This window comes from Phaseolus vulgaris, chromosome 1 (genome assembly GCF_000499845.2).
Source record: "Phaseolus vulgaris cultivar G19833 chromosome 1, P. vulgaris v2.0, whole genome shotgun sequence".
Classification (NCBI taxonomy): Eukaryota; Viridiplantae; Streptophyta; class Magnoliopsida; order Fabales; family Fabaceae; genus Phaseolus; species Phaseolus vulgaris.
The window spans coordinates 32,493,693-32,518,673 of record NC_023759.2 but is presented as its reverse complement, the minus strand read 5'-3'; the positions used below and the strand labels follow the sequence as shown (position 1 = coordinate 32,518,673).

At 34.1% G+C, this 24,981-nt stretch overlaps 2 protein-coding genes across 2 annotated transcripts; both read right to left on the bottom strand.

The window, feature by feature from the left end:
- Nucleotides 1-846: 846 nt before the first annotated feature.
- On the bottom strand, nucleotides 847-2,511 carry LOC137813939 (uncharacterized). Its single transcript, XM_068616431.1, has 2 exons — nucleotides 1,434-2,511; nucleotides 847-1,158 (listed from the first exon to the last, which is right to left on the bottom strand). Exons 1-2 carry the CDS (start codon nucleotides 2,166-2,168, stop codon nucleotides 1,039-1,041), a joined length of 855 nt encoding a protein of 284 aa, XP_068472532.1. The 5' UTR covers nucleotides 2,169-2,511; the 3' UTR covers nucleotides 847-1,038.
- A 12,118-nt stretch (nucleotides 2,512-14,629) lies between these two features.
- LOC137813938 (5'-adenylylsulfate reductase-like 5) lies at nucleotides 14,630-24,629 on the bottom strand. The gene is made up of 4 exons (XM_068616430.1): nucleotides 24,224-24,629; nucleotides 15,624-15,805; nucleotides 15,386-15,510; nucleotides 14,630-15,205 (listed from the first exon to the last, which is right to left on the bottom strand). The coding sequence occupies exons 1-4, from the start codon at nucleotides 24,365-24,367 to the stop codon at nucleotides 14,814-14,816; spliced, it is 843 nt and encodes a 280-aa protein (XP_068472531.1). The 5' UTR covers nucleotides 24,368-24,629; the 3' UTR covers nucleotides 14,630-14,813.
- Nucleotides 24,630-24,981: the final 352 nt, after the last annotated feature.

Here is a 24,981-nt window from a genome sequence, read left to right as displayed (position 1 = left end):
AATAATAAAAATGACATTAGACTATAGAATTAAAAATATAAAAATATATTTTTAATTTTTTTACAATCGAATAGCTTAATAAATTATTTATATTCACACAAATTATATTTAAAAAAAACTAAATTTACGTTATAACTATTATCAAAATACATCTTAAAACTTATTTCATTAATTTAAATCTATTTATTCAATTTTAAAATATTTATTACAGTTAAAAAACATATATCTTACGCGAATTAATTATTGCAATATATTTAATTTCTTAAATATGTAAAAGATATTTCATACTTTAAATAATTAGGTTACTAAAGACATTTTGAAATTCTTTATTAAATGATTACTTGAAATTTTAAATTTTCATTATAAAATAGTTTGATATTTTTTAACAAAATTTTAATATTTATTATATTTAACAATTTATGCAAATAGTTTTAGAAGAAGTCAACTATGACTAAGTAAAACATTAACTCTTTTAATTACTTTATTTTTAACTTGTAATTTTAAATTTTCTTAAGATCGAATTCTAACTTATTTAGATTATCTAAAATACAGCTCAGAATTTGAATCAGAATTGAAATCAATAAAGGGATGTTTGTTGTACCCACGTTTTAAAAGAAACAAAGGCGATAAGCATTGACAATGGTAATTGAGTTATGAAAGAAAAAGAAATGTTTTCTAATCACTTTATCTCCCAAAAGTTTATAATTGGTGTCACACTTAATTCCTCCTACTTATGCCAATATTTGGGCCACCATGCCTAAAGTTTCTATACTTATTCTCACTTTATCCCTCTCACTACTTTTCAAAACCTTCCTTTAAGCAATTCTTCTACTACTTGAGCCAACCTTCAAAATCAAACACACATAACAATAATAATAATAATAATAATAAACATATAATGTGTAGCTTAATTTACAAGACACCATCCCTAGTTATTTTATTTACATAGAAGAAGAAAAAACTACATGATAGATTTTAAGAGGATTTTGCCACATTTGCCATGTTGTTCAACCATTGTAGTATCCCAAAATGCCTCAATCATAGACCATCATAGAAACCACCACAAGTTATGCGAGCTCTGCTCAGATGAACACCATTCATGGCTGACAATGCTGCTTCATTCAATTTTGTTGCATGCTGAACCATTTGCTTAATCCTCTGCAGTCACAATGAAGAGTCATTTCAATACTTCAATATTCAAAAATATGTCTAAGAGACTTTTCAAGAAGAGTAAAATTGCATAATTTTGCAAAAGTAAACAAAGACACAGTCTTCCCCCTACCCCACTTTTTTTAATGACACTATTTCATCAAAAAAATGTTAGAAATGGCTCTTCCATCACAGTCCTATACTAAAATATGCATAAGAAATATACCTATTTATTTTAATTTGTAAGTCATATTTAAACCAAAAAAAAAAAGACATTTGCTGACCTTGTCATCAGTGTAGATCTGGAACCGAATCTTCTGATCTTGGTGAAACTTAATCCTTTGGTGGCTTCCAAAGAACAGGACACAGATCGTGGCAGCAGCAACCCCAAATGAACAGATAGCTCCAACACCATTGAAGCTCCACTTCCAAAAGTTAAAACCATCACCAGAGTCCTCCACTTCTTTGCCAGAGTCCATATTACTCATATCTCTGTCAATCTTCATTCTGGGAGAGACCATGATCTCGTGTGCCTCACTACCTATCTCCTCAAATTTGAAAGCACCTATGTCAGATGAAAGGAACAATCCTCTACCAACAGACTTTGGGGACTCAATTTCCCTGATCTTGGAGATAAGCTGTGGCACAGTGTCTTGATTAGCTTCCAAAACCACTCCTTTGATTTTCTCTGTGGTAATAGGTGATGATGGTACAAGAGTGGCCTCAACTTGATCCTTGGTGGTTTCTTCCACCAACCCTTCATCTGGGACCTTCCCAGTTCTTGATTCCAATTGAATTGGAATATGGAGAAGCTCTTTGGGAACCCTGGGATGAAAATTCCTTGATGCCTCAGAGGTTTTCTTGAATTTTGGCGAGGTGCAGAAGTAATAGTCATCCACATCAAAAGTACTTTTTGAATCCATGTTTCTTTTCCCCAAAAACATGTGCTTCTCACCACAATCTTCATTGACATCAACGACACTATCATCAGAAAGGACTACCCAGTCATTAGTGTCCATCTTCACACCAGATCAAGGATATTCAAAAGGAAAGTTGGATTATATAGGAAAAAAGAAGGGAAAACAAAATGGGATATTGAGAATTGGGTGTTGATTTTGCTGAATCAAAGGAGGTGGCTTTTGTGGAGTTTTGCGTGGAATTTCATCACTAGAAGCACACAAGAGTAAGCGCCACAATTAGGGTGTCTTGTTGCTCTTGAAATATAAAGGGTGAGCTCACATGCCATTTACACATGAATTGAGTGTGTGTTTATCCATCTTGAAAATGACAATTTGGGGAATGATGCAGTGGCTCCCACCAAGCAGATTAGCCACTAAGCTAGGAATTAGGATTCTTCTCCTTGTTTGTTTCTATTGGGAAATTGGATTATTAAATGGTTAATTATGGCTCATAAGCTGTTAACTTTTAGATAAAGGAAAATTCTGAACGGTAAGTGCACAAAATAATGAGTAATGACCAAGTCTTGTCAGCAAAAAAGATAAGAGGGTATTATTTTGTTACAGATACTACTAAGAAAACCTACAAAAGATTATTCTTTTTAATTTTCTTATAATTAATGGTTTGGTATTGTGGTTTTTGTAACAAGAGGGTGGTTTTCTTCTCTCCTTCTTTCACTCCTAAAGAAAAGAAAGATTCCTTGGTTACCTTCAATCACGTTGAGGGGAATGGTGGGTTGCTTGTTGGAGTGAAATGATAATGATGGCACGAAAGATTCTGGAAGTGCAAGAGAATAGAAGAGACAATCTTCCAAGGACAGGTGCCCACAGACTCTTGGTATCATTCAGTATCTCATTTATGGTTTTCACTCTAAAAAAAGAAAAAAGAAAATAGTATCACCTAACAATATTGAGGATAGATTGGCTACAAGATTCTACAATTTGTCTCTTAGTGGTATGTTTGAGAAAATATTGGAACCAATAAAGGATATCAACATGATATGAAATCTATGTCAACATTTTCTAAAATGCATTTTAATTGAAATTATGATGTTGGTGTTTAACTGAAAGAAATAAAATATTACTATTCTCCTATAAATTTCATTTTGAATACACATTAATAAAAAATATCTTGATAATTCAACACATTACTTTAACAACATTCACCTATTTATATTATTAGTAGTTATACACATAAAAGTGAGTATATTTATAAAATATTTAATAAAGTTCAAAACATAAATAAATTCAAATTTTAGTTCTGCAATAAACACACATAAGCTGAAAAGACCAGCTAGGTGGCACATGTCAATGTCAGTTTATTTCTTACCACGTTGGATGTTAGCTATTATGTACTTTGATTAGCAATGGTTTTGTAAGTGCGTGTTTGTTAAGATTGACTATGCAGAGTGTGACACTGCATTGGTGTATTCTGTCTTCGTGCAAGCTACGTATTTTTATTACCTTCTCACAAACTATGACTTCAAATTTGGAATTCAAATCATTTGGTTCACTTCTTTGTAAGCATTTGCCAGCTGTCCAACAATCAATAAATGTGTTACCCATGTTAAAAGGGACAATGGAAATTTTAAAAGAACCTTGTGAGTGTCATTTCTTGTAAGAAGATGATTAAGATAGTGTTATTTAAGAGGTTGCAAATAGTTACTTTTATGAAAGATACTTTTGTTTCAATTGCATGACATTAATATGTACAACTAAAGTTATACATTCAACTTAAACTTATCAATTTTACTTATGGAAATACTCTGTCAAGTTGTAAAAAAGTAATGTTCTCATCTAGTTCTTAATTTCTAAAATAATAATTCTACTTAAGTGATATTTGAGTATTAGATCAAATCTAAAAGAAACTAAAAATATGAGAAAGATTAAATTTAAGAAGAGATGGTGATACTATTTTTTTGTAAAAACATGTAACTACATGTCTTTGATCCCCATAAATCAAGTTAAATAACTTAAAATTAAAACGCTACTCAATTGCATTTTTTCATACTCATTTTTTTTATATAATTTTTTTTATGTTAGACTATGGAACTTGACATCTCAGTTAGGCTGATATCTCAAGTAACAACAATCATTTACAATCAGATGAAAAAGTATTATTAAAAAAAGAAAAAAAAAGAAAATACAAAAAAAATGGAAAGACTAAACCAAAACTCATATGTTAACAAAAACGATACATAGGTAGATTATACCTATTGGTATGACCATCATGTAAAACTTGTCTATCATATTGCCAAGGCCTTCCCAATAGAATATGTGTTGCTTCCATTGGCACAACATCACATAAAACCTCATCTTTATACTTTCCTATAGCAAAAGTTATGAGGACATGTTTATTAACCATGATTTCACCCTTTTCACTAAGCCATTGTAGGTTATAGGGCTTTGTATGAGAGATAATGGATAATTCAAGCTTCTCCGCTACTCTTGTACTTGCCACATTAGCACAACTACCCCCCATCTATTATTATGGAACATAACTTGTTGTTGATAAGACAATGGGTGTGGAAAATATTTTCTCTTGGGGTTTCATCCAAAGGTTTTGGAATTGTTCCCAACATTCGTCTTACCACCAATAAGTCACATTCACAAGGTATCTCACATCATTTTCACTAGGGGTTTTTGAAGGGGAAGGGAAGTTAGACCTAGAAGATTGATCACTGTGGTCACTTACAACTAGCCCCCCCTTAACCATCATGGTCCTTTTGTTTGGACAATTGACAGCTATGTGCCCAAAACCTAAACATTTAAAACATTTGGTACTTGAGATTTTGGATGGCGATTTAGTCCTAGAAGGAGAAGGATTTTTAGAAGATTGTGGGGTGGATTCTTTAGAGGAGTTGAAAGGATTATCTTGTTTTGAAACTTTATTTTTACCCTTCCGAGATGAGTCATAGATGTTAGAATCTATGACCCTTAAACAAGAGGGGGGGGGGTGAATTGTTTGAAAGAGATTTTCGATTACTTTTGAAGGTTTAATGAAACTCAGTGAAGAAATCCATAAAAGGAACCAAGTTAGCTAAGAACACAATCTGTTTTAAAGTGAATCACAAAAAAACAACTGGTTGTTTCTTTGATTCAATCGGTTGTTTATACCAGTAAAATTTAAAACAACTTAAAAATATAATCTAAAAGAGATCAGAGCAAGAGAAATGCACACAAGCAGTTTATACTGTTAGAATAGATGGCTTTAAACTAGAGGGGGGTGAATTGTTTAAAGAGGATTTTCGTAAACTTTTAAAACAAGAATGAAATTATCTCAAGAAACAATTGATTCAGAAATTCAGTTCGCCAAAACAGCAAGCAAAAGCTGCAGTACCAGAAAAACAATCAGTTGTTTCGCAGAAACAATCGGTTGTTTATACCAGCAAACAACAAAATAAAATTGAATTTAAAGAGTTAGAGATAGAGAGATTGTACACAATTGTTTATACTGGTTCACTCCAAACCCAGAGCTACATCCAGTCTTCTCAGAAACCCTGAGGAAATCCACTAAGCAATCACACCTTGATCACTTACACAACAACCAAGAGAATGACCTTGAACACCTCAAGACACACACTCTTCTTGGCCAACACACCAACACTAAGATTGCTGATCTTGATCCCCTCAAGAACACACAGCCAATCTCAGCAAACACAGAAACGAAACTTGTTTAACAAAGTACAAGGATTACACTTGTTACAGAAGATAATCTGAAATCAATACAAGCAGAATCCTATTCCATACACTTTGATCAATCACAAACTCTTAGCAATCTCAGCTCTTTGAAAAACTCAAAAACTCTTAGCAAAAACTTGTCAAAGATTAATTGTCAAAAACTGTTTTTCTGAATATATTCAAAGATGTAGTTTGTTATCAATTCTTAACAAACTCTTAAATTGCATATAAAGATTGGTCAAAGCATTTAATGACTGGAGCGTAAGCAGTTAAATCATTTAAAGCTCAGTCAAAGATAAAACAGTTTTTCTGTTATGGTCCCAAAACAAACAATCGGTTGTTTCCTCGAATCAATCGGTTTTTTTGGTTCTTAACAGTTCAACCATTTTAAAAACAGTTTTCAATATTTTTCTCAAAACACCTAAGTATAAACAATCGGTTGTTTCGACAAAACAATCAGTTGTTTTAACTTAGTTTGAAAACATTTTACTTTCACAAAGATTGAGAATGCCTATGCTTTAGATTTAATCAAAGGGTGGATTACAACATCCAAACTACCCCAAAACTAAGCTAAACCAGCACAGCAACATCAAGCACAGCAGAGGCCTCAACATCCTTCAAAGGATTTGGATTCTTCAAAGCTTGAACACCACTTGGTTCAACATATACTGGTTCACTCTTAAACCAAGAGCTACATCCAGTCCCCAGAAACTTCTGGGTTTCTTCTATGCAACCAAAACTAGATTACAACACAAACCACCTAAAAAGTGACCTTGAACCCTTCAAGAAACACACTCCTTTTGGCACAACAATCCACAGAAATCAGAACACCCTCTAATTCTGCACTTACACCTAATTACATAAATACAGTAATCAAGGAAGAAGAGAATAGAATACACCTGGGTATTACAAAGTTTAAAAATAAGAAGTACACCCCAATCCTATTCCACACACTTGAAAATCCAAAGCTTGATGTGAATCTTGAAAACTTGAAATTGAATTTGCACTATGATTTCTCAAAACTGTTTTCTTACATTCCAGGAGCGTATAACTAACTTTTTATACTCCAAATAATAATTAAAAACATTTAAAACCGAAGCACATTCAGTTAGAAATCATTTAAGAGAGATTGAAAAATCAAAATTGAATTCTGTTAGGATTTTCCAAGAAACAATTGGTTGAAAACATGAAATAACTGATTGATTTAGTTTGACAGTTAAGTCAACAAAGTCAAACAACTTTCAACCTTTTTTCAAAGCCATCTAAAAACAAAACAACCGGTTGATTCGATAAAACAACAAGTTGTTTTTTCACTTAGTTAAAAAACTTTCCATTTTAAAAAGGTTTTCAAATCAAATCAGTTCTGGATTCAAACAAGGAGTGGATTACACTTTAATCTACCCAGATCCCACCCATACACAGCAGTAACACCAGCCTTTCATCAAACACCTTGGATTTGGATTCTTCAAAGCTCTTGATCACTCTTGATCAACAATAGAAGCCATCATTATGAGTATGTTTGAAAGATGTTTTCTTAAAAAATTGTGATTCAACCTTGATGGCTAGGTGAACCAAATTTTCCAAAGATGTATACTCATAAAGTTCTACAACATATTGAATTTCTCTTCTTAATCCACTCACAAATCTAACAAGTTTTGACTCTTCAGTTTTATGCCTATTAATCTTAGTCAAAGTTACTTCTAAATCTTTGAAGTATTCATCTACACTCCTTGGTCCTTGATGAAGCTGTTGGAGCTTCAACAAAAGTTCCTTCCTATAGTGAGGAGGAACAAATCGCGCGCGCATGCATTCCTTTAAATTATACCAAGGGACCACGGTTGACCTCTTGTTCAAACCAATGTCCATTACTACTTGATGCCACCACTGCGTGGCATAATCTAAAAATTATAGGGAAGATAACTTAATCTTTTGGTCCTCTTGGACCTCATACGCATTAAAGATTTGTTCTACTTTATCTTCTCATCCTAAATATACATTTGGGTCACTATCCCCACTAAAACTATGTAACTTTACAAAAGGAAAATAATTCTTTGGTGGTGGGTGTTGATGGTGCCTCTCTTCAAAGTTATGCACTCTCCAATCTTGGTCTTTTTCTTGACTCCAATAGTGCATGTAAGTTCTAGAGGCTCTTCTTGGTTCCCATCTCCTTTCTCTAGTTTGTCTCTCTTGAGCCGCTTCTAATCTTTGCAACCTTTCCATTAATTGCCTCATCTCCTATTCTTTTTAGGCCAAAGTTCTATTAGTGTCCACAAGCTCTCCCAAAAGATATGCCTTTTGAGGAGATTGTGGCTTTGAAGATTCTCTTGAAGAAAAATGAGCCATAATTTGCACAAAAATGAAACAAACAATTAGTGAAAAAATAACAATCTTATGCACTCCTCACTTGTATCACTCGACTATTTAGTAAAGGATAAAAGAGTTGTAATGCACTCAAGAAAGATTTGCACTCTAAAAACAAAGGTATACACTTGGTAGCAACACCTAAAGTGAAAGATGACAAATCTCTTACACTTGCTTACCAAAGATCCCCACAACAAAACTTAAGAAAATTTGAAAAACAAGCAAGAAAAGCTTAAAAGAAAGCAAGCTAAACCAAATGGAAAAAAGATAGTGACAAAACTTTTTGAGAAGACAAACAAGAAAAACACGAATGAAGACTCAAAGAAACTTACTTAAAATTTTAACTATAAAGTTTTAATTTTCTTAGAAATTGTAAAAGCAAGAAGGATAAAATTCCACAAATATGAAAATAATTTGCCACATAAAAAGAATCCTCTTTTTAGTAATTTTGAACTTGAAAAGTGAATTGCACTAACTTTTTGTTTTGTCTTTGCTTTTGTTTTATGGATTCAAAATGTCCATAATCTTGACATGCATATTTTAATTCACTTTTAATTTTCACAAATAGATTAAGATTCAATTCATATGATCACTTGAATTCTTTGTTTGGAACTAAATCAACTTCTACTAAAACAAACTTCTAGTTGCTTTTAGTTCTTCACAATTAAAATCAAAATAAGTAGAAAGGATTTAAAGACTCCTAGAAAACTAAGAACATAAGACTCAAGCAAATGAGGTAAGGAAAACAAATTGACACAAAAAAAAATTCAAAAGAAGATTTTAAAGTGCTTAATGAATAAAAAGCGAAATTTTAAATGACATGAATTTAAAGGCGGAAAAAGAAAGGTGTTCAATTGTAAAGCGGAAATTAAATTGCTTGAAGGTAAAAGCAAAATTTAAAATGTGTTGAAATTTTAAGGGCAAAATATCAACTCAAAAAGATAAGCACAATTAAAACCATGCTCTGATTACCACATGATGTGAGTTGATTTTAGGATTGCGCATTTTATTGCTTGCTCTTTGTTTAATATTTTTTATTTAGCAATTATGGTGAAAACCTAAAAAGAATCTCACTGGGCATGAACTTAACCAAGTTGTTAAGTGTGAAGGTTCACTTCAAAAGGGCAAAGAGAAAGGACAATTATAAGGTGACAAATGATGCAACGAAATTAGAGACAATGAACAATTAAAGAAAAATAACAAAGTAAAGAACACAATTAAAGATTAAAAGAAGACATGTATGGAATGGAAGGAGGCGTAAATAAAAGATAAAAGAAGAAGGGATGAAGAGATCTTATGTGAAGAAAGGAAGTCACGCCACTTGGAGAAGATGGACTCCAAGATGAGTGATGCAAGAGCTGCCACTTGAGATATTACCCACCCAAGATAAGAACTAGATAAATTGAGCCACTGATGGAATAGTGCCTTCATTCCGATTGGATTTTCTTGATGGAGAGATGCAAAAGCTTCATGGATTTAAATGGACAAGGAGCTCACATAGAGCTTGTGGATTCCTTAAAGGTGAAGGCTAAGTATAGAGAGTGATAGGTGAGGCCTAATCACTTGATCTAGTGGAAATTTGAAGACTAAGTGTCTATCCTAAAGAGGTAGAGACAAGAGTGAAATTGGCTAGCAATTCGGGCAACAATTCACTCATTCATTAATCTTACAAAATGAGAGTCAAGCACCTCAATTTATAGGAGAGAGGGCTCAACCTTTTGGAGCCAAAAGTTTAAAATTCAAAATAAAACTTTCCAATGAGAAGGTGCCATGTGGAGTCATGCTTTCCATGTTTAGCTCACACCTTCCATGCTAAATCCTCTCCACTCCTAGGTTGCCATGTGGGCGTCCATGTGCTCCATGCCAAGGTGACTTTCGTCCTCCAATATACCATAGACGTTTTAAGGTTACATTGAGCTCAAAGAAGCTCAATTGTTACCCTAACTAGTCACTTTTAACCCTAACTAGTCATATTTTACTATGAGCCCAAATACAAGCCCAAAAACCTGTGCTACTTGGCCCAAATATTCAGTACAATTATTTTATACTACTAGGCCCAATACATGGCCCATGAAATTCTAAACAACTTTATACAATTTATTTAAGCTAAAACTTGGCCCACAAATAATGTTGACCAGTAAGCAAAAACCCAGTCTTCTTGTGTTCTTCTGGCCAAAGCTCTAGTTTATGTTTTGATGACTTGGAGGTCTTCTTGGATATGTTTGTACATTCCTTCACCCTAGAGTTGTCATCTTGATTGGGCCTACAAAAATAAACAAAAGCCCAATTAGACCCATATTTGCAATTAAATCAATAAACAACCTTTAGGTCTTCATCCTCCTTATTATGGGGTTGTGTGTGGCTGGACGATTTCCATCATCCGCCACTTGAGATATTACCCATCCAAGATAAGACCCAACATGAGAGCTCACAAGTTTCACAAAATTAGTCCTGCAGAGTTTCTTTACTATTCAAAATCAAGTTGTGAATACATGAGGCAAGGCACCCTATTTATAGGAATGAGTGCCTTGGTGGGCAAGATGGGGAAGGGTAAAATGGACAAAGGGAGAGGGACTGCCTAGGGTGTTGACCATGGTCAAAACCGCACCTTTAGGCACATCTTCTAGAAGGTAGGTTAAAAATCCTAATTCTAGGTGCCTTGTTTTGAAAAAGTGGGCTTGGTACAAGCCCATTTTGCTAAGTACACTCCCTTTTATGCTATGTTAACCTACTCTAGCCTATTATGCTATTTGGACCCCAAAGTGAGCCCAATTTATTTACAAATATGTTTTTGTCTTTTAAAAAGATCAGATGAAAGAACATTTGGTATTTTGATCTATGCCCAGTTCTTCTTCTGGTGAGGTCCGTCTGATCTTTGGTGGGGTCTTGACTTAATTGTTGAAATGACTGCTCACAGTGTGAATTTTCTCTTGAGTCCTTGGTCATCTTCTTGGCTAGTTGGATTGTATCATTGTTGTTGTTGGATCTATAGTTTAGAGTGTAAGGAGGTACTATTAGGCTTTGAGTGGAGCATTCCCTGACTTCTTTGGGATTTGCTTTGGTAATAATGATAACGACATTTTCAATTAGGAACATCATTGTCATGTAGAATGTGCAAACTAATACTCTGATTTGATTTAGTGTTACATGTCTAATGAGGATATTGTATGACGTATCTATTTCGATAAAAGTATATAAAAACCATCAAAGTCTGATTCCTCTGATACTAAAGGTGGTTGGCAAATTTATTTATCCTCATATATGAACTCAATTTTCATAATACGACTTGATGAGATTGGTTGGGACATCCAACTTTAGGAAATTTGATCGATATATTATGTTAGCCGAACTTTCTTAATCAACCAACAACTTTCACATACACTAATTGGAAATTGTTTCTATGAGTATGATTGAATAATCTTATATGAGGTCATTATGATTAAATATGTAGTCGTAAAGGTAATATCATAAAGGCTCATTGGTGAAAACAAATCGATTGCATTTATGTGTTGAATACTATGGATATGTATTTTCCTGATTGAACTCCCTACGATGAAACCTTTGACAATGGTATGAATGAATCATCGGACATTCTAAGGATCTTGATTTGAGTTTATTTTCGATCTTATTGTGATGAGAAAATCGGACACGGAAGTAACACACACAATCATGAATCAACTGCAGAAAAATAAACGACACAAGATTTAATGTGGTTCGGTCGCCAACTACAACCTACATCCACACGGACAACTATTAGGTTTTATTTATTTCCTGTTGCACACCAATTAGAAGTACAATGATCTCTTTAAATAGAAATTATAAAGGGGACACAATGATTAAGCTCACTCACTAAACATAGTGTCCAGTCAGCCCAATCCAATTGGTCATGGCTTCATACCCAACAATTTCCCACTTGAAGCCACGAAACAATGTTCACATGCGCTTCAACTGTGTACATGTACTTCTGTAATCTGTCAACGAAACTCAATGTTCCACCACTAGTTGCCACCAACCTTCTTAATCATCTTGAAAACTTCGTTGAAACTCTCCTGAGTTTCAACACGCTCATCGTGACTGAAACTGCCACTGACCCGTCCTTTGTTTCTACCGGCTCCCACTTACACGAACTATCGGATCCTGGAATAGCCTGAGAAAAAACATACTCCACACTCAACAAGAAATTTTTTGGAGATATTTCAACAGCTGGAATACTGGTTCTCCTAACCCACTGTCGTCTAGGAACCTCAGCTGAAGCACGACCCGTGCTCCCACTGCCGTAAGTACCTCTGACTGGTCTACCTAAATCTGACCTATGGCTCTAGGTTTCTCTCTTGTAAAGACAACCCTCTTCTGCCCACGAGATTCTGTGAATCAGACTTTGTTTATCTTCTGAACTGGGATGGTCACTCCCTCAGACGGTAATCCGACCATAAACAACGAACCTCTATTTCTTCTGCGAGCCATGACAAGATTTCCCTTGACAACCTTCCACTGCTGATTTCCAAACTTCACATCATGTCCCTGTTCGTCCAACTGCCTAACAGAAATTAAACTTTTCGTCAAGCTTGGAACAACTCTGACATCCTTCAAAGTCCAGAAACCGACTGACGTCTTCAACACTATGTCACCCATGTCCGTAACATTAAGAGTTTTGTTGTCTGCTAGTCTTACCTTTCCAAAGTCTCCAATAACTAGATTCTGCAATGCTTCACTGCTCTAGGTAGCATGAAATGAAGCATCAGAATCCATGACCCAGGAATCCACACTACTATCCGCACAACAAATTAAAAGGTCCTTGTCCGTGAAGTCTTCTGCAATGTTGACTTGTTTATCATTTGGGCATTGATTCCTGAAATGCCCCACCTCCTTGTAGTTCCAACATGTTACACTTGAGCAATCCCGAGTCTTTGACTGATTCCTTCTTTTGTTTTGCTCCCACTATCTCTAATATTTTTCTTACCTCTGATGACATATAGCGATTCACTAGATAATTCTCTAGAACTCCTTCTTCGGACGTCCTTGCCAAGAACGAGATCACAAATCTTCTCAAAAGTGAATCCATCGGGTCCCGCTGAACTAGTAACTGCTGTAACCGTTTTGGACCAACTATCAGGTAATGACGATATCAATAGTAAAGCTTGAACTTCATCATCGAACTTAATGCCCACTGACATAAGTCTGGTTTAGATCGAATTCATTTTATTGATGTGCTCAGTAACTGAACTAGCAAATCCTCAATTTGCTTTTTCCACCAACTGACATATGTACCATCAAATTTTTCAATTCGAAACTTCCCGTCTTCTGTCATTTCAAACGACTAGTTGAGATACTCGGTACAACTAATTTTAGATCTTGGCAATCTTTTTTTTTTAAATCAAGAACACAAAAATTGCACCACCTAAAATCACTCGACCCCATCATCCTTTGTTATTTTAAACAAAACAAGCCAACAGAGCATATAAAGAAGGTTACAAATTTTTCCTATTTCTTAACCTTCGATTGAGGGACTTGTTCTGATATACATAAAAGTTTCACATCACCTAGAAGTCAAGACCAAAGATAATGTATGAACATTATTTTCTCTTAACCTAGTGTGACATGTTTTAATGACAATATTGTGACGGAGCCACCAAGTTTCTATGTAGAAAATCTAGTGATGATTAACCTTAATAATATTATCTTAGTAGATTTGAAGTCAAAACACTATATTGTTTATGGGGATAAAAAAAATAGAGTTGTAGTCACTCTTATCTTAACTCTCTCACCTAGGACCTTATTCTAATATACCTAAAAATCCTACATTGCTTACAAGTTAAATAACAATCAGAATTTTTATAAACATTCTTCTCTAAAATATTATTAATTGATTCACAAGTGTAATAATATGAAGATGGCGTTTCATGATTCATGTTATAAAAAATATAAATGAAAGGAATGTACGTGTAAATGTGTGAGACCAAACGTTCGTTACCATTTATAAAAGTTGTAGACCGTACTTTTTCCAGGCAATAAATCAAGTAAAACTAAATTCTCATATATAATAATGAATAACCTTTATTAAAAAATTCCTGCCTTCAGAGGATAAATCTTGGACGAAATACAATTCGGACTTGACAAAACAAGTAAACAAGGAATATTCTAGATTGCTATATGTTTTGATTTTACAATAGATTACATATATTAGAACATAGCCAGTATTTGGTAATGTTTTAGTGGAATTCAATGATTCTGGATTCTGATGTTTTGTTTGGCCTGGTTAAGCACTAATGCAATAGCTTAACAAAAGTTTGGCATATGCCTCTTTTTAAGTTTCACTTGCACCACATTTAAATGTTGTGTAAGTCTCAAATTCTATCATTATGAAAGTGTTGGAAGAATTCACTCCTAAATGCACTCTTTTGAGGAAGCAGAGAATTCAGACCCTTGCTTCAAGATCACAAAACATAAAAGGGGTTTTAAGAAAAGGGAAAAGGCAAAAGAAATACCTGAATCAGTTTCAGTATTAATCACTTCTAGAAAAATGAAAAGAACATTACATTAAACTTAGATAAGGTGTATATACATTCAAAATTTACAAAGGAAAGTTACTGAGAACACCTTCACTACCCTCAAACGACTAGAACAACATGTCAACATTGTTAGTTCATACATTGAGATTTGAAACCATCACCTAGCTGATGAGTCACCAAGGGAAACAGAAGCAAGAGATGAGGCCCAAACCCTGGCACTCTTTGCCCTCTCATGAAAGCTCCTGCTCTTGCAGAGTTCTAGCTTGGTCCAAATCCTCACATCCATTACATTAAGAACACGTTCCATCACTTGGCCAAGTTTTTGCAAGCTCAAATGACGAACATAGGAAGACCAGAATGCTTTGAGATGCGGCATAATCGTGGAAAATACAGAGAGAATAATTCTCAGACATAGAAACAATATTGATAATGCCAAGTAAGGTTCCCTTCTTGATATCTCTCCGAGGGAGAAACCCTTTATAGTTGAATGTTCATCACTCAACAAGTCGCTTAGTTCACCAACAACAACCTTGTCCCTGGCTTCTAATCCTGGCATCAGACATGGTAAGGTCATTGTCATTTATCACGCATTGAAGTTTGGAATACTCAATGCAGATGGCTCTTGTTTTCAACATCATAAACACCAAGCTACCAAATTATAATAAGGTGAAAAATGGTTGTAAAGGAAATTCCACCCGAAATTATAGATAAGATTTCGGATATGCTTACCTGTGTTTCTGGCATAAAATTCTACAAGGGAGTTAAGATTGTTTGGACCATGATATCTCACTCTAGATGTCTGGTTCACCAGTAAGATTGCAGGTAAGCTATGGATTCCATATTTTGAATATAAGCTGCAGGGAAAAACACATGAGCATTACATTTATGAACTTAGACAAACTGATTATGCCACATTCTTCAAATTTCATAATGATCTGTATTCAGAAAAGGAGGGATGGTCTCAAACCTTGGCAAAGCAGATGACTGCTCAAGTGCTACATGTTCTACTTGAGGAAACATAGAGCTAAGAGTTTCAAATTCAGGAAGTATTCTGTGAGAAAAAGGACACCAGGAAGCATAGAAGAGTACAGAAGCGTACCCAACCCTCTTTCTGGTACACAAAACCCCTTCTATAAAATTCCCATCCACCTGAACAAATCAAAACAATGAATAAAACACGTCACCTGATTGTGCATATTGATACAAATTAACTAAACGAATAACCAAATAAATCAGCAAAACATAAATCAATCTTCAAATTAATGTAAGTATTAGCTTCAGTTATGGGGTTCAAAAAGAAAAATAAGCATTTCCAAAAAACTCTAAATCAACAATGATGCATTAGAATCAAAGCCAAAAACCATCACTGGCCTAGACACAATCTGTCTGTTATCAGCTTTGATGCGGTCAACTGAGTTCCACCATCCCTTCAAAGGTTGGTCTTAGAATTTAGGTTAAAACCCAACTCAATCTAACATAATTTGTAAAGTGAGAGTTGCTTCCCTCCAACACTCTCCTTCACAAAGAGAGCTAGACATCTTGATCTCATAGCGGATTGCCCAATAGCCCTAACAATAATGGTTTGATTGAATCCTATTACAATTTTAAAATTTATATTAAGATTTAATTAGTTTTACCTTGTGAGATAAGAGTTTTTACTATAGTTATGCTTTATGATTCTTATTTTTTGCATTAAATAACAAAATAAACTGTAATATTTTCAGATTTGCATAGACCACGTATTGCTACATGGACCATTTAGCCACCTATACTCACACAAACAACATGAATCTTAGAAGAAAAGAAACTTGCTGAAAGAAAAAACAAACATGACAATGAAGAAAGACACATTAGAAGTTGGTATTGAGGGCCAGTAGCAGTAAAGAGCAGTTCCCAATTCCTTGAATCAGATATATCAATAAAGTTTAAGTCAGAGGTTGAGAATTATCAATCAAGAGGGGTTAAATCACAATTTTCTCATTCCCAGACCCTTACTCAAGATCAGCACTAGCAATTTGTGAAACACTTACAATCACAACCTTGCAACAATCCTTCCATACCTTTCGCTACCACTGAGAACAATGCTTTTTCAGGTACTATCCCTAATCCTTCCCATTACCCTATTGACTAATAATCAGATTTGGATTATTGCTTCGAGTGCCACTAGTCATCATATACTGCTTGTTCCTTGAGGACCTTCATTTTCCACAAACGTGTTCTTAATAAAATTGTTTCCATCCATAATAAATGTTATATTTGTTCATTCTATTGGAACTGTCAAATTGAATAATGATCTCATATTAGAAAATGTTTTGTATATTCCTAATTTCCATGTCAGCCACATATAAGTGAGTTCTCTATACTCAATAAAAAATTCTGTTCATTTTAGTGTTGTTTTATTTCAAAACCAAAAAATCTTGAAGACTATCGGAAATGGTGACTTGGTTCAAGGATTATATTTGTACAATGCGTCTGAAGTTTTGTTCAGTGCATCTACTTGCTCTAGTTCTTTATAGAATCCTATTACCCATGACTCTAAGCTTGTTTCTTCTTCCGTTTGACATGCTAGACTAGATCATATATCTTCCAAATGAATGGAATTCATTAATAAAGATTATCTTTTATCACTCATAATTGTTTAGCAAATTTTTTGATTTGATACATTATGACATTTTGGGACCTTAGTCCCACTTATGGTCATAAAAAGAATTTTCTAACTTTAGTTGACATTCTGTCGAGATATTTTAGGAAGTTTTAGATTTGATTCCTATTGGTTTTAATTCTGTATATTGGTTGTATCTTGGTTTTATTACTAGCATATCAATCCTGCATTCTCAGGGATTTGTTTCCTAGAATAGGTTGTGCTTGTTTCCAAAATTATCCAATCAATGTGTGTACATATATCATATGTATATATCACAGCTCCCGATCATTGGGAACCTCTGATCGTGTGATTTAATTACAGCCTTCATTGTTGTGTAAATCTAATTGCAGCCTTCATTGTAATGTGAAGTTTCATCGCAGCCTTCATTTCTGCATGATGACTGTGTGAGTTTAATCAACCTCCATTTTGCGTTCTGCCTAGATTTCTTTTCTATCCTTAATTGCACATATTTATAATGACTGAAATGGAAAATGGAAACATATAGCATTTGCAAAGTGTTCATTCAGCCTATCGGTTGAATGGAAAAAATTATCTCAAGTGGTCTTAGCTCATTTTAAGACCATTTTGAAAGGAAAAGGAAAGGCTAGTCATTTAATCGATGATACCCCTGCAGAAGATGATCTTACATTCAAGTCATGGGATGAAGAAGACTCCATGATCATAGCATGGTTATGGAATTCAATGGTTCCAGAAATCAGTGACACATGTATCTTTATCAATTCAGAAAAAGCCATATGGATTACAATAGAGCAAACCTATTCTAAGGCAAAAGAAGCTGAACAGATTTATAATGTGAAGGTAAAAACCATGGCAGCCAAACAGCGCACAAAAACTGTTACTGAGTATGCTAATCAGCTTAAAGTTTTGTGGATGGAATAGGATCACTGCATGGTCATTAATGCCAGTGTTCTGAGGATTCAACAATTCTAGGAGAGTACATTGAACAGGATCGGGTGTATGATTTCTTGGTAGGTTTAAACCAAGAATATGATCAAGTCAGAGTTCAAATATTGGGAAGAGAGAAGGTTCCAAGACTCAATTAAGTCGTGGCAATTATTCGGAATGAAGAAAGTAGGAGTCTAATGCTAGAGACTCTATTGCAGCTGAAGGAACAAGAGCCATGGTTACAGACCAAAGAAAAGGAGGCTCTCTTACAAAGATGGAGAAGAAAAATGAAGGAGTATGGTGTACTTATTGAAATAAGTCACACCACACTAAGGACAATTGTTGGAAGTTGCATGAAAAACCCCAGAGCAAAGATTGGGGATACAAGGGAGGTCCCTCGTCAAGCAGCTCATGTTGCAGTTGTTCCATGTTGTTGTTCCTGATAATCAAGGAGGATCTATTCAATTCAATCATGACGAGTTAGTAAGAGTAAGGTCATTCCTAAATAAACTGGAAACCTACAGGTATGTGTTCATTGACATATTCTGGTAAGTTGCCATTTTTTTGGATTTAATTTCTCAAATACACCGTTTACCCACTATTGGATTATAGACTTTGGAACCACAAATCATATGACACCCTCTTCCTAAATACTTTTCCACATATTCCCCATGTCCTCCTAGCAACAAGAAAATTTCCACAACTGATAGAAACATGATAACTGCAACTAGCCAAGAAGATGTGCAAATAAACCCAACCATAATTCTAAAAACTGTTCTACATGTTTCTAAATTGTCCACAAACCTGATATCTATACAAAAAACTTACCAAAGATCTCTCATGTAACATGTTTTTTATAGCAACTCTTGTATATTGCAAGACAATAAATCAGGAAGGACAATTAGACATGCTAGAGAACGGAATGACCTTTACTACATGGGAAGATGTGAATCTATACATTAAGAGTCAATCTTTGTTGTTTGAAACCTCCATTTCCAACACAAGAAAAATTTAGTTGTTTCACTGTCGTCTAGGACATCCTTCATTTCATGTTATAAAGCTATTGTTTCCTTCCTTGTTCAACAAAATTTAAATCTGCCGAGTCTTCATTGTGAGCTGGCAAAACACAAACGTGTACCTTTTCTTATGAGTAATAAAATAAGCATTTCTCCGTTTTATCTTGTTCATACAGATACTATCTCTAATATTTCAAGGGCTAAATGGTTTATTACCTTTATTGATGATTACACAAGGGTAACATAGGTTAGCTCTGTTGTTACGCAGTTTGTGTCACTGATTAAGAATCAATTTGAAATTATTGTCAAGAAACTTAGGTCTGATAATTCGAAAGATTATTTTGATCATACCTTTGATTCTTTCTTTCAAAAAGAAAGGATAATTCATTAATCCTCACGTGTATACACATCCCAACAAAATAAAAAATTTTAACGGAAAAATTGACACTGAACAAACTAGAGCACTCCTTTTTCAAAATAATGTTCTAAAATATTGTTGGGGAAAAGCTACACTTACTGCCACTTATTTAATTAACTGAATACCTTCTACTGTTTTTTCTTTAAAAAGTCCAATTGAAGTTCTACACTCATTCTATCTACATATAACTCATACACTTAATCTTTTACCTAGAATATTTTTGGGTGTGTATCATTTGTAGATGTTCTTCACCTAGAATAACTTGACCCAAGGGTTATTAAATGTGTTTTCTTAGGATATGTCACAAAAAGGGTATAAGTGCTTTCACCCTCCTTCCAAAAAATTCTATGTCAAGGGATGTCAAAGCAAGTTAATCATCATCATCTTCAGGGAGAGTGTTTAAGAGAGGAAGATGATGAGCCTTTTTATATTCCAAATATGTCTTTTGGATCAGAAAATGAAATTTAACAGAGTAATCCCATTAAAACTGAAACTGAGAGAGAAAGAGTAGAGGTGAATCAAAATCCTGAATCTGCAGGACCATTTATTAAATAACAAGATGATACAGAGTTTGGGAAAAATCTGGTGTACACCCAAAGAGAAAAGGCCATTCTAGGATTTACTTATTGTTCAAGAGTTCAACCCTATATCATTACATGAGATAAATGTGTCTGACCCTATAAATCCTAATTTTACTAACTACGATGATCTTACTGGTGATGAACTTTCTTTTGTAGAATCAATCGCACAGGAAGACCAGAATTTAGATCTCCCAGTTGCTCTTAGAAAAGGTACTAGAGACACTAAACCACCTTACCCTTTAGCAAATTATCTATCATTTGAAAATTTCTCACCTACCCATAGAACCTTTCTCAGAAGCCTAAATACCACAACTATACCTTCTTCTGTATCTAAGGAATTAATTGACAAAAAATGAAAACAAGCCATGGATTTGGAAATGGAGACATTGGAGAAGAACAATACTTGCAAACTAGTCCCCCTACCATCCGGAGAAAAACCTGTTGGGTGGAAGTGGGTTTACACAGTCAAATACAAGGCTGATGGGACTATAGAGAGGTATAAGACTAGGTTGGTGACTAAAGGGTTCACTCAAACTTTTGGAGTGGTTTACTTGGAGACCTTTGCATTAGTTGTAAAAATGAACACGATCAGAGTAATTTTGCCTTTGGTAGCAAACCATGATTGGAACTTTCATCCATTTGATGTGAAAAATGCATTCCTACATGGAAATCTTGAAGGAGAAATATACATGGAAGTACCACCTGGGCATACAGGGCAGATTAAGGCCAACATAGTTTGCAAGCTGAAAAAAACACTACATGAGTTGAAACCGTAACCTAGACCATGGTTATTTTTCAAGGGAAGAAGTTGTTCAAGGCATCAGTCAGCTAGTTCATGTCAAAGACTAACTAACAACTTGTTGACTTATTCACAAAAGTTCTTCCTCAAAACATTTTTATAGAGGGGGAATAGCAATGATGAATGACTATATATACCTAAGAGATTGAATGAAATAAAATACTATTTTTCTCTATTTTGGAGGGTAGAGGCAACGATACAAAGCAAGAATCTATTTAGATGAAACTAAGAATCATATTTTAAATTTAATAAGTGAAAATAAAATCAATGGTCACACTGCATGCAAATTGATGCTTGTGATTGTTAATCCAATAAACCAGGAGATAAAAGTTGTTCCAAAAATTAGCTGAGTAACAAATCTTAATAGAAAATCCCCCGCTCATAATTGATATGCACTGACCTATTCTGTATGATATAGGTATAGGTATAAGTCTTTATAATCATAAGAAAACGTAAGTATGTCATAATACTGTAATTTTTAAAAAAAATTGGGTTCTGTAGATTTAAATAACATTCAGAATAATAGAAGCTTAATATCAAATTATCAATATAACTAATGTCAACTTCAGTTTAAGTAAAGAGCCTATTTTCTTGAACCCAATTAAAAAGGCCACTCATTATTGGAAAGTGATTATTATAGCATAATTTTTCTTCCTTTCTAGTTCTAATATTGTAGATGGAAAAAACATAGCTGAAAGGGAAAACTCTACTAAAGGTGACTAGCGAGACTTTTACTGGAGATTAGTGCAAAGTTTCTGAAAACTCCATACCAATAACATCATTATTTAAAAAGAAAAATCCTCTTACTAACATATAGCTAAATTATGCTGTTACTGCCAGAACAATCAACGGCAATTAACCAACAACAATCTCAGCCACCCATATAAAATCTAGTCCCTTTGGTATCACCTTAAAATTGAAGATTGGGGATGAGAGTTTTATAAAATGTTTCATATATATAATAAATTTTTACCCTAATTTTTAATACGCCAAAATGACACTAAAAAGAAATTTTTTTCTTATTCTTTTTAACAAGTTGGATTGGATAGATGCATTTTACATTATCTTAGAAAGTAATTTATAAACCTAATTTAATCTCACAAAATTGGTTTACTATAATTCGGTTATATCTCTTGTCATATGGAAATTCCAACACTAGCTAACAAACCTCTCTAAAATAGACTATGGTATCATCTTACCATGTAGATTTTAAACCTAACTCAACCTCACAAAATCAGCTAGTAAGATGAAAATTGTCTCACTCATATATCGTATTATCTCTAGTCATAATGTGATTTACAACACATTACAAGTACAAGGTTATATGGGCATCTCAATATCTTAGTTTTCACAACTAACAACAATATCAGCAGATCAGACTATAAAAGCAAAATATGCTGGTTTCATACATGAAAATCTCACATCAAGGAAAAAACTGAATGAAGTGATAACCAATGCATGAGCTATTATAATCCCGTTAAAAGGGAAATAAAAGTAAGAAATCGAAGTCCACAATAGTGATCAAGGACCTCAGCTGAAGAATATGTACTCATAACAACAAACAGAATCACCAAGGACAAAGGCATGTAATAATCAGTTTGGTGACCTGAGCTTCTCTTGATAAACTTAACTAATAATGAGCAATGAACAATCTATAGGTTATATATAATTGGACTTTGAATTACAGCTCAGTATATTACAAACTTAGCAGTTATCACTCATCACATTCCCAAACATACAGGCTATGAAAATGAAAAGTTTGTTAAGACACATTGAATTTATCAACAATGTCAGTTTGTTTTTTTCACCCTCAAAAGTTAAAATCAGGGGAAAAAATAAAATATCTTCTATTTGTTAACTGTAAACGGCACACTGTTATGCTAACAGATTATGAAACAAAAGGTTCAACAACAGGAAACACTAGTTTGAGACATCACTAAGGCGTGTCTTCAGTTGCAGTGTAAATGACTACTTTGAAATCATCAAAATGTCACCTATTTCATGAGGAAAGTAATTAATTTCATTCGAAAAATTTCACAGGGATTTAAATTTTCCTACATGAGATTTCTCATCTTGCATTTAGAAGATCCTCAAGGAGATAACACAATAGTACTTGCTAGGTTAAAAAATGCATTACATGAGATATCATGTGTTAAATAATGCAATGTTAAAACTGAGCATTTTATGCAATTTCCTCATCAACGCTATAATTTTTGCCCTGTTTGGTTTAAACTCTGTGTACTACTAATAGGAAAGGAAAATAAGGAGGGAAAATGCATCAAATTTCTTCTTCATAAGCTAAAATCAGCTTATGCATCTTAGTTTGTGGAGAAGTTGAATGCAAACAACAATAAAAGTCTAATACATAAGTTGATTTCAACTCACGCTAGAAGCTTAATTCACTCCTATAGATGCTTTTGAAGAAGTTCATCCAAATATTTAAAACAAAACTTGTAAACTCTTGAAAGACAGAAAGGACCACTCCCTAGCTCGAGGAAATCACGTGGATGCATTTTAGAACAAGTAAAATCAATCAATTAGACCTCAGTTTTCAGTCTGCTAAACCTAACCATATAATCTTTTGTTTGTCTATATGCATGGGATTGGACGACAAAACAATTCCTAGGAAGGAATCAATTAGACCCTAATCTTAAGCTGACAACAATTATTTCTCTAACTAACCTATGTATCAATATGGTCAAAAGCAAAAATAAACAAGAATTAATTTTGTCCAAATATATCGCTGTTTTTCCTTCTCTACAGTGCTAACGGAAGTTTTCTAGGACCATGACATCACAATGAATTCCGTCATTTGATTTGAATTGAAAAAGCATTTCTAACAAACACACCCAACACACTATCCTTCAATGTTATACCTTCAACTTTCCTCCATAATCACAAATTTCCCAAAATTATTCACCACATAGTTTGGCATAAGATGACAGCCAACCCAACACCTAATATTCCGATTCCCCATTTTGAAATTATGAAAGCAGAACCTTATTCTTCAAAAGAGAACACCCATAAATCCAAACACCATTAATCACACGCAAAACATTGGCATAAAACAAGAAGCCATAAAATCAAAGACATCATATAAACAGTAAAAGCAAATTCCCACAATGAGAATCACTCTAAAGAGCAAAAACAGACAAAGATAGAAAATTTAGAAGGAGCAGTGACAGTCGGATAGAGACAGGCACCTGAAGAGGAGGATTAGGGGAGAGGGTGAGGGAGCACTGAGATTGAAGGTCATAAAGAAAGGAAGCAAAAGGTAGAGAAGGAGAGGAATAGGAGGAAGGCATAAGAGAGAAATAAGTGATGAAGAGAAGAAGTGAAGTGGCCATTGAAAGTTGAAGAAGGTAAGAAGGGTGTGTTATTTATGATGTGTAGAGTGAAAACAACAGTGTTACAATACAACACAAAGCAACGGGTCTAAAGGGAAAAAGAAAGTAAGAAACGTGTTATGTCGTGTTTGTTTGTGCTATGTCGTTGGTATTGTTGATGTCTCTTCCCATAATAGTATATAGTTGATGGTGTGGAGTGGCATATATACGTGGTTGGATTAAGGTGGAGTTGGAGGGTAGAGTTGTAGCGGGTAAAGAAATGGCTAGGTTCGGTTTGGTTTGGTATGTTGATTCTAACAGAGTTCAAGAAAGTAGGAACCTACCTTTCCTACTACATTTCACTAAGTAATATTGCACAAAAGGTCTTCTTTCCTTATTTTAAGAATGAACTAAATTTTTATAATGTTTTTGCATGTAAACAACTTTAAAAAAATATATATATATTAAAACCCAGCAGTTTCCTTTGAAAACAAAACGTAATAGACCCTTTCTCATTTTTTTTTATCAGCAAAGAATTAATTAAATTAAAAAGGAACATCTTTAGGAGTGTCCCAACCCGTATATAAAACCAATAGTCTCTCTATTTCTCATTTTTTTTTCTTCCTTCTTTCTCA